Source organism: Vigna umbellata, chromosome 5 (assembly GCF_029865625.1).
Source record: "Vigna umbellata cultivar VRB3 chromosome 5, Vumbellata_1.0, whole genome shotgun sequence".
NCBI lineage: Eukaryota > Viridiplantae > Streptophyta > Magnoliopsida > Fabales > Fabaceae > Vigna > Vigna umbellata.
Genome location: NC_142169.1, coordinates 34,845,063 through 34,865,583, shown reverse-complemented (window position 1 = coordinate 34,865,583; position 20,521 = coordinate 34,845,063). Strand labels below are relative to the sequence as shown.

General features: G+C 31.8%; 2 protein-coding genes and 1 long non-coding RNA gene across 4 annotated transcripts; 1 reads left to right on the top strand and 2 right to left on the bottom strand.

The window, feature by feature from the left end:
- Nucleotides 1-825: 825 nt before the first annotated feature.
- Nucleotides 826-4,524, bottom strand: LOC124823316 (uncharacterized). The gene is made up of 2 exons (XM_047295506.2): nucleotides 3,436-4,524; nucleotides 826-1,518 (listed from the first exon to the last, which is right to left on the bottom strand). The coding sequence occupies exons 1-2, from the start codon at nucleotides 4,284-4,286 to the stop codon at nucleotides 882-884; spliced, it is 1,488 nt and encodes a 495-aa protein (XP_047151462.1). The 5' UTR covers nucleotides 4,287-4,524; the 3' UTR covers nucleotides 826-881.
- An 8,724-nt stretch (nucleotides 4,525-13,248) lies between these two features.
- Nucleotides 13,249-18,557, bottom strand: LOC148198181 (uncharacterized). 2 transcript variants are annotated; one of them, XR_015779733.1, is made up of 5 exons: nucleotides 18,413-18,557; nucleotides 17,362-18,295; nucleotides 16,995-17,170; nucleotides 16,709-16,917; nucleotides 13,249-13,621 (listed from the first exon to the last, which is right to left on the bottom strand). It is a non-coding gene; the product is annotated as an uncharacterized LOC148198181 (long non-coding RNA). The 2 variants fall into 2 exon arrangements; XR_015779734.1 differs by lacking the exon at nucleotides 16,709-16,917 and having other exon boundaries at nucleotides 18,413-18,555.
- On the top strand, nucleotides 13,993-17,319 carry LOC124823332 (putative leucine-rich repeat receptor-like protein kinase IMK3). Its single transcript, XM_047295523.2, has 2 exons — nucleotides 13,993-16,402; nucleotides 16,632-17,319. Exons 1-2 carry the CDS (start codon nucleotides 14,419-14,421, stop codon nucleotides 17,231-17,233), a joined length of 2,586 nt encoding a protein of 861 aa, XP_047151479.2. The 5' UTR covers nucleotides 13,993-14,418; the 3' UTR covers nucleotides 17,234-17,319.
- Nucleotides 18,558-20,521: the final 1,964 nt, after the last annotated feature.

The following is a 20,521-nucleotide window of genomic DNA, read 5'->3' as shown; positions in this document are numbered from 1 at the left end:
CTTGTTTAAACTTTTCTAATTAAGTCTTTAAATTCATAGCTATATAATTGGGTCTTTAATTTTTTTATATTTTTTAATTAAATAATAGAAAATTTAATTGGATCTTTATATTTTTTCCTGACGATTTTAAGTTCTCATTAAATAATTCAGGAATCTACTTATAAAAATATTACAATTTGATAGCTTAATCATATTTTTAATTGAATGATCTAATTAAACAATTAAAAAAAGAAGTTGAATGCTATATTATATATAATTTAAAATTTTAACACTTTTTTTTTAATTTTATTAGACTTATCTGTCATGATTTTTGTATGACCTTAAATAAACCTATTTAATAAAATATACTTTCACAAAAGAGTATACACTCGCTCTTGGACAGTGCTTTGCAAGGATGTTTTCAAAGAAAACTACGTTAGCCTATCATCCCCACAAGGAACTCCTTATCATGTCACACTTATTCGCACGCAATATTTTAAATGAAATAGAGAATTAAGGATTCAATTCTCTTTTAAATTATTTTATATGTTTGTTCCAAATCTTCAAAATGATCAATGAGTAAAAATATATAAAATTTGAATGAAATTAAAAGCTATTTTATTAAAGTTTGAATATGTTTCATATATTTTTTTCTTTTAGTCAATACACCACAATAGTAAAGAACATAACGTTTTAGATGAGTAGAAATTGGCATTATTAATTGACAAACAATATTTTTTAGATGTTTTTGTTGTGATCCATATAGTTGTCATCGTTAATTTTATTGTATTCATTTTTTCACGATTTGTATGAGGTATAATTTAATAAATGACTCACATTACAATATTAGTGAAAAGTACGTGTGTTATTATTTTTATAATAATTTGGTCTTAGACGTGAGGCTAAGCAACATCAACAGTTACTATTTCTCGAAACTCCAACCTCCTAGTTTCGTTGTAGAAGGTTATGCGTTTGTTGGGCCAATAAGTTAACCATATCCAACCCCTTATCTCCCATTCTATTGTTTTTCCAATGGCTCCTTTGTCCACTTTCCACCACACTTTTTCTCCATATTCGTCGCCTGCGAAAACAATTCCTCCTTGCCTGGTGAAAGGTCGCATAGCACTTGAGTATCGATTTTTGAACCACGACTTAGGATTAATCATAGCAAACTTTGAAGGCTTTGATGAGAAAACTTCTTTCCCGTCCATACTATCATGCAGAAACCAATTCAAATTTGCACTGTACCCATAAACAGATTCTTCAAATTTCCAAGGCTTCAAACTCACTGTTGTCGACTCTCCAGCAGACACCTTGAGTCCCACAGGAACCGATGGCTCGAAAGAAGCTTCTATACTTTTGTCAACTTCGAATTCTTTCTGTGGGTTCTCCGAGGATTTCCCGACCGATAGGCTCAACACTTGGTCTTGGACAATAGGTGTTAGTTGTAAGGATATTCTCGACGGAAAATGTTTTTCAGCTGCATCAGCCCCTCTTTCTTTCATTAGAGATTCATTCACCAATTTTATAACATCACACCTGAAAAAAATATATCATTATTTTCAACTCTTGAAAACTTTTAAAGATAATCAAAAATAGTCTTTTCTTTTTAATACATTACCATAATTGTAAATAAACATTTTTTTTCTACATCTCTTTTAAAAAAATTTATTATTTTATATTAAAATTAAAGACAACAGAGTGGATCTCCTTCACTAAATTCAATTAGTATTTTCAATTTAATAACTCGCTTTTTTTAAGTTCAAAATTAAATTAAAAGTAATTTAAAATATTATTTTTTATTACATTATTTAGAAAAATGTTAGTACATACTAGTATTGTAGTTTAGTTAAATTTTAATTATAAATTATAATTGAATAATTTAATATCTAAACATATTAATTACTTTAATTTATCTAATTAAAATATTAATTAATCAACAAAATTATATAATTAAATATGTTTTTAATATTAATATATATATATATATATATATATATATATATATAAATATAAATATATATATATACGAAAAAAAATAATCCATTAATTTATTGGTCCATCTTTTAATAAGACAACCATATTTTTAACATATTTTGTTACAATAGATAAGATCAAAATAGGTCGAATTGACATTTAGTCATCTTAATAAAAAAAATCATTTTTAATTACACATTTTAGTATTTAACTATTATTATTTTAAAATTTGTTGTCTAAGGTTTTCTTTGTTCATGTTATAAGGTTAAAACAATGTTGTATTTTCAAAATATGCTACCAATTTGTTACAAATTTGACAAACTAAAGTATATGAAATAATAAAACATGTAAGAAAAACCTTAAATAATAAATTTGTAAATGCTATATAAAAAGGTGATAAAGTGCAATTTAACAATTTTTAATCTATTGGAATAAATAGTGACGGTTCTATTTTATAGTTGATGTGGTTGCAACTTGAATTTTTTTAATCCACATATTTTTTTTAAAGAAAAAACAATAGCACCCTATCATCAATCTAATAAATCTATTGAATTTATTAAAAAGAAAAAAAAGAAAACAATATATTATATATTTCAATTTTATATACTATTGAATTTTTTATGATAATAAAAATAATAGAATTATTATTATTAGTATAATTATGAAATTAAATATGAATAATTTTATAATTTTATCATAAATATTTTTTATTTATTTTTTTATATGATTTTATAATTAAAAATTAATTAAATTTTAAAACATGTCAAATTAAAATACGGTAAATTTTAAAAATAATAAAATTGATAATAAAAATATTTTGATTTAAAACTAATATTTAAAAATAAATTTGAAAAACGAATGTGGATATCAAAACACATCTTGTTTTTATGTATAAACAAAAAGGAAAATTTTCTTTATACATATTTTAAATAATGTTGATACTGTAAATAATTATACCACGTGAAAGACACTTATAATTTGTCCACACATAAATATTTAATATTTTTCAATACAATTATATACTTTTATAAAAGCTTGCCATATTTTTTTATTGCATTAAAAAGACTTATTGATCCGACGATAGAAATAATTATATAAAATTGAAATCGTTTTTTAATAATAAAAATGAATGATAATATATTTTTATTGGAGAGAAAATACCGTAATCAATAATTTTAATTAAAAAATAAATTGCATTTCCAAAATGATTTTGATTGGCAAAATATCATTAGTAAAAGACGAATGAGATTCCTAAAATAAACGTTTTACTTTTGATGATCTTAGAAAGAAAATAACCATGGTTTGACATTATTAGTTAGTACATAATATTTTATTATTAAAATGAACTGTAAAATGGAAAAAAAAGAAAAAAAAGTGACTTTTGTTATTTTCTAAATTTTCAATAACAACATAAGCATAAGCTAATAAATGGCTAATTGTTAACTATAAGTGTATTATCTGTTGATGAGTTTAGCATACCTTATGTTGTCAATGTCCACCATGATTTCAACCCACTCTTTTTTTATCGAGACTTTGTGATTGAATTGAAAAACAGCTTCCACATGGTGATGTTTGAGAGAGAATTGAAGTCTCTCACTTGCTGGATTACTTTTTGAGTTCTCAACATCCATGACTACGAGGGGGCAATACAGCTGCACTTTCCACAACCCAATTGCCGAAAGGGAATACGAAAATAATGGACAAGGTGTTCTGAAGGGGTTGTGATGTGGTTCTTGTTCCCCGACCCAGTTAGTAACTGCAAGGTTCACAGAGCGCATCCACAACTCTTCTACGTTAGAGCCTAAGAGTTTCATCAGCGTGATTGATGCTTTTCTTGACTGAAAACCTGTCAGGTGATCTTTCAGGTTACTAATACACCCAGAACGAAAATCTGCAGCAGGAGTTTCGTATATACAAACTAGGAACAAGAGAGTGAAGAAAGAAAGATTGAAAACGTCTGAAAGGTTGGGAGTGGAGTCCAGTTCTGGAAACCTGAGGAAGGAAGTGTTCTTGTTGGAGCCATAAAGAAGGATGGCCTGGTTGATATTGACAAAGAGACTGGAAATGGTTTCTTCATCTATTAACTTTTTTGTTTTGGAGCTTGCGTGCTTGAAAGGTTTTGAGGTCCAAAGATGGATAGGAGTGTTGCAGTCTGCTATAATGACAAAGCAGAATTTTGAGGAATCATGGTTTTTGGTTACGATAAGACTGAGACATGGTTGGCAAGAGGTTGAAGAACGTATGTTTAGTGAAAGTGGATTTGTTTCCCATTCTGAGATTGGTGGAAGCTTCTGAATCCAGCAAAACACATCAGGAAAACTGTAGGCCATGGATGAAGCAACTTGTACCTCTCTCTCTTTCTAATTCGGGTGCATGCATGTGAAGGCTTCACGTATTTGTAGACTCTTCCATGATTGTGGACAATGCAAATACTGTAGTGAAGGAAGAACAATATGAAAAAGAAAGGATCATGATTGCTACCATCATTAATAATTAGCTCCATGGAAAAAAGTAAGATTAACTCCACGGGTAATTCAACAAGCTAGAAACTATTTAGATCACTATCAAATGTCAAACACTGTACGTTATAGATAATATTGTACGTCTTCCCTACATAATTTTTATACTTTTGAAAAAAGTATATATGAATATATATATATATATATATATATATATATATATATATATATATATATATATATATATATATACTTACATATAAAGAATGTCAAATATACTTTTAACCATGAAAGTTTGTAATATTGGAGGAATTTATATTTATAGTTTATTTGAACTTATTTTATGGTATAAACATTTGTTTAAGAGAACTTATAAAAATAGTTTGCGATGTATCATAACTTATTTTCAATTTATTGTAATACTTTAATAACTTATAAAAACAATAACAACTTATATATGAAAATAATTTAAATTTATTTAATTTTCAATTATGAAAACAACTAATATATATACCCGATAAAAAGACTTGAGTTTATTATATATTTATATAGGCTGGATTGCTCTTAATCAAATTATAGTATAATTCTTATCTAGGTCTTCAATTTAGCAAATAGTTAACACTATAGCACTACAGCACCCGTTGCTTCATAGGTATTTGTCACCGTCATCTTTTTATTTGTAAAAGGACCACTGAATCATGGATATCCAATATCTACGTACATACAAAAATGGTAGTAGGGTAACGCTTCATGAATAAGGTAGTCTGTTACAGATGAAGATTCGTGTATGACAAAATGTTTGTTATTGTTAGAGCTAGCTGGTAACTTCATCATTGGGTCATATTTTACCTTATTTTCACATGTTTGATGGCATTGAGAGTGACGACATTTGTGCTTAAGAAAAATATGAATTCAGATTGTCGTTGATTAGGAAAAGATAATTACATGCACGTAAAGAGAAAAATCTGAAATTACTAAAATTGTGATAGCCAGACATTTGATTGATTTGAAGATTTAAGTCTTATCTCGTTTCGTTAATTATCTTTAAAAAAAGTGTAGATTTTGGTACTCTTTTAAAATATCAGTAATATTACACCAATCACGTCTCTTTGTACGAAAACCCTTCTCTTATGGAGAATAACATACTAATTAAAAGAAGAAAGAGAAAAATGTCCAGAAGTCCAAAGAAGAAGAAGAAAGCTTCTTTCGAAAAAAAAAAGGTAATTTGTTAGCATTGAAAAATACAAATCTGAATTATAAAGCAATGAGTCGCATAGCGAGTTAGTCTAATGTTTACGCCACCGAATATTTAGTTGTTAACGTTTAAAAGTAATTTGTGGTAGTCTCTTTCAAAGAAATTTCTGTCCATATTATCCCGGTCTCAAATTTTCTTCGTGCAGGATTTGGGATCTCGATAAGAATAAGAGACAGGTTCAATATAAGTTCATCTAAGATGCAATGTGAGAGTTTAATTTGTGTTACGTGAAAGGTTTAATTATAGTCACGTGTACATATACATCTAACATCCAATAGTGTAGGCACGCTTTTAATTTGATATTAATTATAATTTTGATTAATTATATGTGAAAGAGTTCAATCTACCACTTTTCTCATCTTTCTTTATCATTAAACAAACTATAACTTAAATAATATAACAAGAGATACATGATAAATTTTTATATTTTTATCAAGTTAATTTCATATTATTTAGAGAATGTGATATAAAATAATTTAAATACTCCTTCCAACCTTGGCGACACTTTTTAAGAATATAAAACCCTCACAAATAAGATTTCAAAACATGTATGGTCATGGACTTTAATGTCATTTGATGAAGTTAGGATTGAAATATCATGATCCACCATGAGATCGATAATGGAACATTTAGTCCCTTAAGCCTTCCAATAAAGATAATCAATCATTTCCCTTATATCTCGACTAGGACATATATTTCTACCACACTCAATATTTTCATGTTACTTAAGAATCGAGGTTTAAGACAATTTAAATAGTCTTTCTACACTTCGATACATATTTTAAGAGTAAAATCGAAATTTTAATCTCGAAAACAGACAATACTTTGAATGTATGATAATTGACCTTAAAGATATGTCACTCGATAAACTTAAGATTAAAACATTAAAAATAAAATTATGTTCAAGATTTAATGAATTAGTACTCAAGTTTACACACTAAACCGGTGAACTTTTAAAAGTTATCTCTATTATCTGGATATTTTAGAGTAAATCAATAATTCACGGAATTGGCAGAACTTGCAAACTTGGATTTGTATATTCGTCCTAATCAAATTTTATTAATTTAACGAGTATTGAGTAAATTTGAAGATTACATAAAACAAATTAAATCTCACATAATTAATTAATACTAAATTTAGTTTTTAAATATACGTTAATACTATCACCTATCTCATCCGACTTCTTTTAATTTTAAGCTAGAATAATTTACATATTTTCAGTAACTAAAGTATGTACGCATTGCACTTTTCACATTTTTCTTTTTTAATGTTCAGCAACTAATACTATGATATATTACTAAATATTTGCAGATACTCCAACGGTGTTTTACCCTTCTACGGGTCACATTTCTACTGGTTTTACTAGCTCCTATGTAAGAAAGAAAGTTGTATTGCTGAATTATAGCAACTGTTTTTACACATAAATAACAAATAATTTGAAAGGTTTGAAATTTCTTTAGAAAGAAGTAAAAAAAAAACATTAAAATGTTTTGGAGATATTAAACTGCATGTCTTCTTCCTCTTTAGGAATTCTTTCAAGGTACATCTAAAACAGTTGAACAAAAACTGTTTCCAGTTAAAGTTTGTTGTCATTTGAAACAAATCTTTCCAATTAATTAACGGTTAATCTCATTTCTGGATAAACTATAAATTTAGTTAAGCGTACATAAACCTTGGCATAAAAACCAGAGTTCCTGATTTAATTAACTTTCTTTTGCCCATGCTATTGTGGTGTTATCTTGAAGCCATTTTCCTCTTCTTTCCTCATTTGGGGAAGCCGTGGGCATATAAGTAGCTGCTATACCATTGAATTTTTCTTATGAGTTTGGCTTTTAGAAAGCCAAAGTGAAGACCGTTCATTTCTAGCAAAATGAAATTTGACCTTTGTTGTAGTGATTAAAAGCGTGATGATATTAGTCTTCCCATTTGGGTTATTTGTAGTGTACACACCTCCACCTTCTCTCGTGACAACCTTAACCCATTTCACAACTATGTCCTTGTCCTTCTCTCATGATAACTGTGTCTGTTTCATTGACCTCGTGGCCATAACTCACACCTACCATCCTTGACCTCACACAGAATAAACATAGTTATTTAGGTAGATGTGTTGGATTTGCATCGCCATTATTTTTCAACAGATTAAACTTTCTATTTCCTTTTTATATTTTGAAATATTAATACATTTGAGAAATGGAAAGTAATTTCATAAAATAAATTAGTTTTAAGTATTTGAATCACAACCATTAATATTTATAACTCACGGAGATTTAAAAATATGAAAACATTTTAATAATTACATTTCAAATGGGTCCCCAACAATCTTTTCCTCAAGGGTGAGTTTCTTTCACAACTACAAGTAATCATTTCCAATGAGATTTGAGTCCAGCCACAATGAGATTTGAGTCCAGCCACATAAAGGATTGATATTACTCTCTACCCAAAACCTTAAAGCAATATGTTGATAGGTCTTTCATCTTTATATACTACTTTACTTTCTCATTTTTATCTAATGTGGAACTTAAACTCACTTGATTTCTCAATAGAGAGAACATTTGTGTTATTGTCCAAAGGACTAACCCGTTTTTGTTAATTAACATACAATCAAATTAAGGTAGAATAAAATGAAAAATTTGAAAGAGATACACCCTTTCATTATGCATTCAAGTTGAAAAATAAGAATAAAGAAATTATTATTCTTTAAACTCAAGCAATTCATAAGTCATCCCTACTGTAGTCCCAATTGAAAAAATCAGAAACATCCTGCTGTAGCCCCAATTGAAAAAATCAGAAACACTTGCCGTTAAACAATCTTACAAAAAAATGATTTTATAATGAGTTTTGATCTTATAATTTTTGTCTTATCTAATTTTATCCAATTTTCACAAGCATAAAGGAATTGGTAATTGACCTGGAAAAAATCAGAAATACTTGTTGTTAAACAATTTCTTACAAAAAATGATTTTATAATGAGTTTTTATTTTATAATTTTTGTCTTATCTAATTTTATCTAATTTTCACAAGCATAATGACATCCGAAAGAATTGGTAATTGGCCTGGAGGGTTTTTTTTAGAGATGATGATTCAACATATGCAGATGATGAAATTAGAGAAATTAGTGAAGATGGTGAAATTGAAGAGATCTTGAATGAACCTTTGCCTCAAGGTGAATATGTCAATGACTCAACTCTTTAGAAAGACAAATTGTTTAAAGGCAAGTGATATTATATATATATATATATATATATATATATATATATATATATATCCTAAAATTTAATCTTTGAAAAATAAAAATTATTTACTAAAAAAAGTTTAAAGGGTCTTATTGAAAGTTTTCGTTCTTAGAACATATATTAAGAATAATCAAAGTAGATTCTAAATATAATAAAAGAGTAAATAAACTATCGACTAGATAATTATACATAAATAACAATATTATGAATAAGTTGTAAAAATAATGACAACATTTTAAAACCATCTACGTGTTATTTTGTAATTGATTCATATTGGTGTTTAGGATTATTATTATTGATTGTGGAGCAATTTTGAACCAATCACAAAATGATACGTAGATAATGTTAAAATATTATTAAAGTATCATTATCGAAATAATAATATTATGAATAAGTTGTATGTATATCAGTGTAAACAAAATCACTATTCATCATATATAGTTGATCTTTGCCACCAAATTGCGATTTAGGAGGACTGTGGATGGGGTCAAATGGCAGTGAATGACGGAGAAGACGACGCCGCAGACGCAGAGAGGGAGGAGGGTGAGGATGAGGGAGAGCAAGATGAGGGTGGTGTGGCCCTTGCGTTCGAAGAGGTTGAGTTCGGAGAGCTTGGAGTGGAGCTTCCGGAGTCGGAGGAGGCGACAGAGACGGCATAGTCAGAGAGGAGGAGGCCAGTGGAGAATGCGGGGAGGAGGGCGGCGACGGTGGAGGGCGGGTGGAAGGCGAGGAAGGCGTTAGTGGCGTTTGTGCCGGCAACGGTGAGAAGCGGGAGGGCGTCGTCGGGATGGCGGTGAAGCCAGGAGGAGACGTTGTAGATTTTGCCATGGATTGAGATCCACGCGTCGTTGCGCAAGTTGTGTTTGCGGAGTTCGGAGGAGGAAATGTAGGTTGCAGGAGGGTCCATGGTGTGAGAGCAGAGTGAATGATACTCTTGATGTCAGTTGTTCTGCTTGGATGGACTGGTTTCACGGTGACCTGCAGTTTCAAGTGGAGCATCATTTGTTTTCCCGACTACCGCGTTGCCATCTGAGGAAGATCGCGCTGCCATTGGTAACTTTGGCCTAATATTACAGTTTTGGATCACAACTGCAAAATTGCCAAAGATGAAATCAACTGTGCCATTGATGTTACATTCTCTGTAGAATTGACAGTTGGAATAAGCATAGAGAGTATCGTGATATGCATCAATGCGGCACCTATAGAAAACTACTTGATCCACACTTGTCATTACTGCTTGATGCTTCTGTGGACCAGCACTGTTCCTTAAACCCATATCTCTAGCACCCAACAAAATATTTCCTAGTCATCCAAAGTGTGTTTATGAAATGACAAATAAACGGATGACGGATGTCAACATCCAAACAAAATATTGCAATACTACGGTTGGACGGATGTCAACATCCGTGGACGGAGATCGACATCTAGTGACATCCGTTTGTCCTTCAACGAAGGTCCATATCTGTCCACGGATGTTGATATTGGTCCTTCAACGGAGGTCCATGTCCATCCACAGATGTTGATATTCGTTTAATTCACATCCATTTAAATATTAGGTTTAATAGCCAATTTAGTCCCCACTTTGGTTGAAAAATCTCAATTTAGTCCCTCGTTATAAAAGTGTTTTACATTAGTCCTAACTTTTAAAATAGTGGGTCAGATTCGTCCCTTTTGTTAAATATAAGTTAACGAAATTAATCGATGATGATGTGACACAGCTTAAAGCTGATGTGTTAGATTGGTCCCTCGTTAGCTTTAAGTTGTGTCACATCATCATCCATTAATTTTGTTAACTTATATTTAACAGAAAGGACCAATCTGACCCACTATTTTAAAAGTTAGGACTAATTCAAAACACTTTTATAACGAGGGACTAAATTGAGATTTTTGAACCAAAGTGAGGACTAAATTGGCTATTAAACCTAAATATTATTGAAGGAGAAAAGGATCGCCATGACATGCAAAATCTACGGCCCATGTGAGCCAACGACGAGTACAAGTGGCCTACACAGTCCGTAAAACAAAATGGGAATTACTTCCTGTACCCCTAAACTTTCTTCTTGCACCATCATTAAAGTTAAATTCCAATAATAACCTTGATAAATATTTCATTTAACCTTACTTTTTTCCCACCTTATTCTTCTTCTTCAAAGTGAGGCTGCTGCTGGTGTGCATTGGTGGTGCGGCTGAAGCAGCTGTGTGCAGAGTCTTTGAAGTCAGTGGTGCACGCCAGTCTCGACGTTCGTGATTTTCCGATGAAAACCCATTTTTTTCAGGAGATGGTTTGTCAGAGAGTAAAAGGCAGAAAGGGAGAGGTACATAGAAAAGAATTCGGAGTTATCTAACTGAAAAAACTTTCCGAACAGTTTCGAAACCACCTTTCCTGTACTTGTTTCCAAGGAAAATTGTTTTCAACGTAATTTATCATGTAACCAAATACATACATACATTCTAACTTAAAGCAATAATCAAAGAACCTAGTTATATTACTGTACTTTGTTAAACAATATTTTTGATATAGAAAATTGATTAACAACTCTCACTCGTCTGCGTATACATAATATAAGATTTCTTTAAGATTATTTTTACTCGTTCTATGATAAAAAGGTAAAAGTTTAAATTACCAAACTAAATTATTAAAAATTATAAACTGAATATAAAGAATAAGTTAAAAACTTAGTGAAATTTAGTATTTAAAAGTATATTAAATAATATGACACTAACATTTCTTTACTAGAAACTGTCCTTGTAAAAAATATTTTTAAAAACATTAAATTCTTAAAACAGTTTTTAAATTTATTATACCAAAAGTTGAAAAACTTTAAAATGAAAGGTGATTGTTGAAATGACCACTAATTTATGGAGAAATTTTGTTAGCACACTTCATTTACAATAAAAAAGAATATAGATAAAATAATTATGATAAGAAAAATAAATTACGAAATTTAAAAGATGGAAAACATCTATTATAAGATGACACCAAATTTATTACCAGGAAAATTATTTTTTATATTAGTTATTTATTATTTTTTATACATAGTGGTAAAATTTTTAAATCACAAATCAGTTTATATACGAAATAGACATGCCAACATGGTTTTATAAAATTGATGTTGTATGTCTAATTATGGTTCAAAATACAAAAGAAAGAAAAAAAATTTCAGTTGTTTGCCAACATAAATGTAAAAACTAAACATATTACATTAATTTAGTATGTCACTTTCTATTTTAATTTTATTAAATGATTGTATTTTGCTTTTATCTTAAATTTTATTTATATAATTATAAAAATTTTGTGCACAGAATAATCAAACAAATGATAAAAAAATGTAAAGAAAGGTAGGTCAATATATTAAAAAGTCTTTTACAAATTATATTTTTCTGATGTTCTAAATCCCCAAATCCACTTCGTAAGTTGTTTCCATCTAAATTTGTTGTACTATAAAAAAACGATAACTGTCTTTTAGAATTTTCCAGTTTTTCAAGTTTTTAGTTGATACATACAGTGTTTTCTTTTGTAAAATCAAGTTATTTTCTGCCGGTACTTAGTTGTAATAAAAATAATATACATTCAAAAATATCGACTTGAAATACCAGTACTTACTAATATTATTGCTACTATGCATAAAAAAAAGTTATACGTTATAATCATAATATGTACTTATTGAATCAAAATTATTCTTGCAATTTTTTTTTACTTCACGAATTTTTATTAATTGATATTCGTGTTCCGAATCCCTTTTCATTGGTGGAATACTTACAAAAATTTCTCCTCAAATTAGTGTTATAGATAAGAGATTTTAGCTAAAATTATATTAATACAAAAGTGAAACATGATTAAAATAATATTTATAAAAGTATTTTATTAATTATAGATTCTCATCTTAATAGGTCTTAATTATAAGCGAATTGATCCATAGGTCAAATGATCAGTTTATATGTAATAATCTATAATATTTTTTTCTAAGTTACCCAATACGTTTTTTATAGACAAATAAGTACATATAAGTGACACTCAGCTCCAGTGAGTGTCCATTATGCAAGTGTCATATTAAATTTAATCATTTAGAAATACAATCCTTAGTTTTTAATATTTATATTAAAGTGTACTGGTTACAAAATATTTGGTAACAGGTATGGGATATATGGTATCCTATTTATATTTAATTAACCGATCATCTTAATATTATAATTAATAAAATCTAAAGATCTTCAACCACGTACTATATAAAATAAGACACACACGCATTATTATTCTAAATTAGAACATAGAATATGATTTGGTATTATATGGTATCTCCATACTAGATTGATTATAACAGAGGCATTATATGTGCTAAAATAATTTAAAAAAAAAAATGTGAGAAGACGAGTTTTAATAACGGTCTGAGGCCTACACTTCTGACACCTTAAAAGGGAATATAATAGTTCTTTCCTACGAAAAACGACATGAAGAAAGTGTCAAAAACTAAAAGAGATGGATATTAAGGTCGTTGGAATTAACATTGTGGACCTATAAGTACTATGAACATGATGATGAAGACCACACTTCTGAGTATTGGGACAGCCATCCATGATATCAATTTTCTTCACTCTTTATGTTTCCTTTTTTTCTGATACTTTCTCTTCCCCAGTTACTCCCTCTCCCTCTTCACCACGTGACACATTTCACTCAAACTTGAAGATGCCACCACCCCATGTTCATGTCAGGCAAGCCTCTACAAATTATATAAAATCATTAGAAACAGTGTGTCCAAATGAAAGCAAGATATGGGGAGAAATATTCACTACATTCAATTTTAGTCTTCCGAATAAGAAAATATAATTCTTTTATATTTTACAATAAATTAATATCTATTTTAAAACGTCTTGTTGTTTTCATCTAGTGATTCGTCTAAAATTTCTTTAATTTTTACTAATCTTGGTATGATATGTAATAAGGGTTAATGATTTTTTAATATAGTCTTTACTAGTATCTAAAATTTGTCGCACAAGAAAAAGTGTGAGCATATTAATAAAAAAATGTAAATATAGATGAGATATAAATACTTCAGAATTAAGAGCAGGTTTTGTTCTGAATTACCGAATATTTTATGTGTGGGGAGTGGAAGCAGAAGAGGATGAGGAAGGAGCCGTTGGGGGTGGAGGGGCGCGGCTTCTGCAATAAAAGAATAGCGCGCCATCATTTTAACTTAACCCTTCCAACATATTATCGCACCACTTTACTAATACTAATGCTCGTCAATAGTTTCAACTTACAAGAAAACTAGCCGTTGCTCACTGTTTCTCGCAAACAAAGACAACTCTGCATTCACTCTTTCTCTCTGTTACGCTCTCAACCCCCGCGCGCACCTACACTTCTTTATGTCATCACGTGATCCTTCTCCTTCCCTCTCTCTCTCTCTCTCTCCTCACTACAAAAACCATTCTTCAACTGTTCTTGTCTATCTCCACATCACTTCCAACACACACTCCCTCTTTCTGTTCCACTGATTCAAAATCATTTCTTTTAGTTATGGTAGCCGAGAAAACCAACGTTACTACCTCTTGTCAGTTTTCTCAACATGAAGTAGGAAATGCAGACCATGTTTCTGACAAGAAGAAAGAAAGATGGAAGAAGACTCCGTCCAAGGCGCACAACAGCCCGTGTTCTTTTTTGTTTCTCTTCTGGGTCTGGACTCTTGTTCTCTCCACCTGTTTGAAATCGGTTTTGTGCGAAGATGAGGGTTGGGATGGCGTGGTTGTGACGGCATCAAACTTCTTAGCACTTCAAGCGTTCAAGCAAGAGTTGGTTGATCCCGAAGGCTTCTTGCGGAGCTGGAATGATAGTGGCTATGGAGCTTGTTCCGGAGGTTGGGTTGGTATCAAGTGTGCTAAGGGAGAGGTTATTGTAATCCAGCTTCCGTGGAAGGGACTGAGAGGGCGTATCACTGATAAAATTGGGCAGCTTCAAGGTCTTCGAAAGCTCAGTCTTCATGATAATCAAATTGGTGGTTCAATCCCTTCCACTTTTGGACTTCTTCCTAACCTTAGAGGGGTTCAGTTATTCAACAATAGGCTTACAGGTTCAATCCCTTCTTCTTTAGGTTACTGCCCTTTGCTTCAGTCTCTTGACCTCGGCAACAACTTGCTCACAGGAGCAATCCCTTATAGTCTTGCCAATTCCACCAAACTTTATTGGCTCAACTTGAGTTTTAACTCCTTCTCTGGTCCTTTACCAGCTAGCTTAACTCACTCACTTTCCCTCGCATTCCTTTCTCTTCAACATAATAATCTATCTGGTCCCCTTCCTAACTCTTGGGGTGGGAGTTCTAAGAATGACGAGTTCTTTAGGCTTCGAAATTTGCTCCTAGATCATAACTTTTTCACTGGAAACGTTCCTTCTTCTTTGGGTGGCTTAAGAGAACTCAATGAAATTTCCCTTAGTAATAATAGGTTTAGTGGAGCTATACCGAATGAAATAGGATCTCTTTCTAGACTCAAGACACTAGACATTTCTAATAATGCCTTGAATGGGAGCTTGCCTGCTACCCTCTCTAATTTATCCTCGCTTACACTGCTGAATGTTGAGAACAACCTCCTAGAAAATCAAATCCCTGGAACTTTAGGAAGTTTGCACAATCTTTCTGTTCTAATTTTGAGTAGAAACCAATTTAGTGGGCATATTCCTTCTAGTATTGCAAACATTTCCACTCTTAAGCAGCTTGATTTGTCACTGAATAATCTCAGTGGAGAAATTCCAGTCTCCTTTAACAGTCAACGTAGTCTTGATCTCTTCAATGTTTCTTATAATAGCCTCTCAGGTTCTGTTCCCCCTCAACTTGCCAGGAAGTTCAACTCAAGCTCATTTGTGGGAAATATTCAACTATGTGGATACAGCCCCTCAACACCATGTCCTTCACAAGCTCCATCAGAAGGAGTCATTGCACCACCTCATGAAATGTCAAAACACCACCAGCATAGGAAGCTAAGTACCAAAGACATTATTCTCATAGTAGCAGGAGTTCTTCTCATAGTCCTGATCATGCTTTGTTGTATCCTTCTGTTCTGTTTGATCAGAAAGAGATCAACATCAAAGACGGAGAATGGCAGAGGTGTAGGGAGAACTGGAGCTACGAGGGCAGAAAAAGGAATCCCTCCTGTTGCTGCTGGTGATGTTGAAGCAGGTGGGGAGGCTGGAGGGAAACTAGTGCATTTTGATGGACCAATAGCTTTTACAGCTGATGATCTCTTGTGTGCAACAGCTGAGATAATGGGAAAGAGCACCTATGGAACTGTGTATAAGGCTATATTGGAGGATGGGAGTCAAGTTGCAGTGAAGAGATTGAGGGAAAAGATCGCTAAAGGTCAGAGAGAATTTGAATCAGAAGTCAGTGTTCTGGGAAAAATTAGACACCCCAATGTTTTGGCTCTGAGGGCCTATTACTTGGGACCCAAAGGGGAGAAGCTTCTGGTTTTTGATTACATGCCCAGAGGAAGTGTTGCTTCTTTCCTACACGGTAAGTTTGATATTGCAAATAGGGGAAAAATTATTTAGTTCTTTAAGCATTCACTATTCATCTTGCTATTGTGCATAATCCTTTAATTCAAACTTCTATTAGCAAAATTGCGGATTACTAAAATGAAACTTATTTCTGATCGTAGAATAACACAGATAACTCCTAAGTCATTTGTTTTATTAATATAGCCTACTATAAGTCAAGTATTTTCTTTTTCATCTTTATGCAGGTAGTGGAACTGAAACATCCATTGATTGGCAAACAAGGATGAAAATAGCACAGGACATGGCTCGTGGCTTGTTGTACCTCCATTCCCAGGAGAATATTATACACGGAAACCTCACATCCAGTAATGTACTGCTCGATGAGAATACAAATGCTAAAATTGCAGATTTTGGTCTTTCTAGGCTGATGACAACTGCTGCTAATTCCAACGTGATAGCTACTGCTGGAGCATTGGGATACCGCGCGCCCGAGCTCTCCAAGCTCAAGAAAGCCAACTCCAAAACTGATATCTATAGCCTTGGTGTTATCTTGTTAGAACTCCTAACGAGGAAGTCACCTGGGGTGTCTATGAATGGATTAGATTTACCTCAGTGGGTTGCCTCCATTGTCAAAGAGGAGTGGACAAATGAGGTTTTTGACGCGGACTTAATGAGAGACTCTTCAACAGTTGGCGATGAGTTGCTGAACACATTGAAGCTCGCTTTGCACTGTGTTGATCCTTCTCCATCAGCACGACCAGAAGTTCATCAAGTGCTACAGCAGCTGGAAGAGATTAGACCAGAGAGATCAGTCACAGCCAGTCCTGGGGATGATTCTATAATATAGGACAAATTTTGCAGTGATATTTTTTGCCTTCAATATTAAATGTTCTACAATTCTTTCATTCTTATATTAATTTGCCCGTTTGAATACTCGAGTTTGTACATACTACATGCTACAATAAGGTGGCTTACCTCTGCCCCAAGTTGTGTGTAATTCTGTTTCCTTCCAAGGCACGTAATAGTTGAAATGTGCTCTCTCAAGAGCATCATTGTTTCTTCTGCAGGATTCTCCCAGCTTCTATTTTCTCCCATAAATGCATTATAAACGTAACTGCTGTCTTCTTTGTTTTTTTTATCCCATTTTAAGTAGACGCCATAATGCTAAACAAAAAGTATATGATATGAAGGAAAATCAAACATGTTATTAAACAAAAAGTAGTATAGATGAGTTTACATGCAGGGCAAATTGCCCAATTTGCATCCCCAGTGCTCAAATATTGAACCTTATATAATTCTTGGATTACAAACTACAGTAATTGTTATGAATAAATTAATAGCCTAGGCTTCCTGAAGATTTACAAATTACAACGTAAGCTTTCACCGTCAATTCTTCCAAGTTTACTCCTATTATTACTGCAAGCCTTATACTGTCATATCCTATATTATCACAGCATCTTCCAAGACAATGCCTCTCTACGCTTAAACTAATTTATATAACCTATCTATTGTGGGAGAAATAAACACTCAACATATGTGAACAATACGAATCACATCTTGAATTTAAAGCCTCTCTAACAGCTAGAACAAGCAACACACCCATCAAAGGGAACTGACAGTTAAATAAGGTGGAACCTGTATTGGCAGCAAGAAAGAAAAAAACCACCCTCTATAATTCCAACTTCAAAATTCACTCAGTAAAAAACACACACTAAATCATAACATAAAGACAGACAAAAAAGGAAATCAGTTTTATAGCACTAATTTGGCGTGTTCAAAGATTGCTAAATACATTAGCAACAGACACGATGTAAATTATTGATGGCATAACCTTGTATTCACTGAAACCTTCATACAGAAGGAAATATTGATTGCTGGCATTGTTGCTAGGTATATTCATGGTTTTATCCTGCAACATGGAGAAAATACAACTCATCAACACCAGAGAATGGTTCTGTTCATATGAGAAGATCCATCATTGTGAAATTTCCTCATGCAAATTAACATAAAAGCTAAAGAATGTTACCCAAATGTTTGATCGATTTGGTGTTGAACTCTTTACTAGCTTCAGATTGCCACATTAACATGAGTAAAGATGTTAATAGTTTGTATATTGAAATTCATCCCATTTTAACTTGATCCATCATAGTGATGCGAAAGCACGAGTCTATGAGTTAGCAGGACAACTCATTATTATAATTATTATTTATTTTGTCTATTTATATATGTATATATTTTAAAAACACACTTAATCATATGATTTTTTAAAAATATTTAATTGATTACTTAATATATTTAATCGAATTAATTAAAATAGATATTATATTTACATATTAATATGAATTATAAAATTTTAACTAAGTTTGCAACTTTTATGTGGTACCGAATAACTGCGTAAAGATGGTGCTTGTACAGACCAAAACGTTGTAAGCCATTATAGTGACTTTCGACCTCTCCCAGGTCCACAAATTCCAAAGACTAATGGACTTGTCAGGACTATCACTATGAAAGCCCAAAATGCAAAAACAAAAGCTTCTACGCCATTATAGCGACACACCACCTCTTATGTTGACCCTGTGACTAAAGACTATCACTGAAACCTAGCTAGCTATCATACCTTCATAAGGGTAACATGCATTTTACCAAAAAATTAAGCAACATGATGAGTTTGTAAACTTTTTTAAATTCTCGAAATGCGGTGTACGTTAATCAAGAAATTTGGTACCCATTTATAACTAACCATGAAAAGGAACCCACAAATTATACTTAAGCCTTATAAAAATTTAGACGTAGGTACGTTATCGCTAAGGACATGTGGTGTAGTTCTTATTTTTGCCTTTCTTAAGAATGTGACGAGTCAGTAACAAACTCTACCAACTTTGTATAATGCAATGTCATGATTTGTTGTTCAGCTATCAAATCTCAATTTGGTTTCTCCCTCTCTTTTTATCTTGAAAAAGTCTACGAATCACCTTCATCTTTTGCTTCACACGCTTTCCTTCTAACGGTTTGTCTGACAACCAACCAAAGCTAATAGCTTTTAGTGCCCTTGCTCATGCCATCATGCATCAATCAACCCATTTTATCCCAATTTACACACAACATTCACACTATACCCTCTTACACAGATTAGGTCAGACACAAACCATTGCATCATTCCTTCTGATTTAAGATTTGTATATTTTCTATTACATCATGCGATAGGGACACTAAATATCGTACACCACTCCAAAATTTGTCGCCGTTTACCGTTGAACATCCTCAAATACTCATCAAATTTAGGTTTTGTGTAATATTTTTATGGTGTTTCTTTAAAATTCTCCCTGATATTGTCAAACATTTGAAAAACTGTGAGCTATGAGTTTAGTTGAACATGTGGCAGTATATGGTGACCTAATGTTCCTCAAAAATCAAAACGATGTGTACCTGGTACACACAAGTACGTATCTTTTTTGAGTATGACATTCTTGTGCCTCTAATTCTTGGAAGATCTCATCCACTCTTGAAAGAAAATTAATTAAATCGTGTTGGGCGACGGGTCACCTAATTTATCAATTAATGCTTCCGATATATTTTTCATAAGTATATCTAACTAAGTTCTTGTTAGATGCAATCAAATCACTTTTGTTAGTTATAGTTCTTTTATTTTATTTGCTACACTCATTATTATTAGTCTACTGTACTTGAATATATCCATCAAAATTAGTAGCCTAAAGGTATAAAGAATTGGTGAATAACAACTAGACAGTTTTACCAGACGGAAAAAAAGAGGGTGACCTACAATGAGTTAGAGCTTCACGACGACCACCCTTTAACTCCAAACTAGGCTGAAAAAAATCAACAATCCTGAAGAAGAAAAAATAATAAGATAATACCCGGAAACAAAAAATTAATGGGTCAGTCTATTGTTTTGAGAAAAAATGAAAAGAAGAGGAATGCTTGACATTAAAAAGTTATATATAAATATGTTTCGAGGTCGAGTTACTTTAAAACCTACATAATTTTTCATGAAAAATTGTCTATTAGCTAGCTCAAGTCTTCGTCTTTATTTTACCATCTAAAAGTGTATTTGTGAAAGATTTTCCGATACTAAAGATAATAACTGTAGAATTCAGTACAATGATATAAATATCAT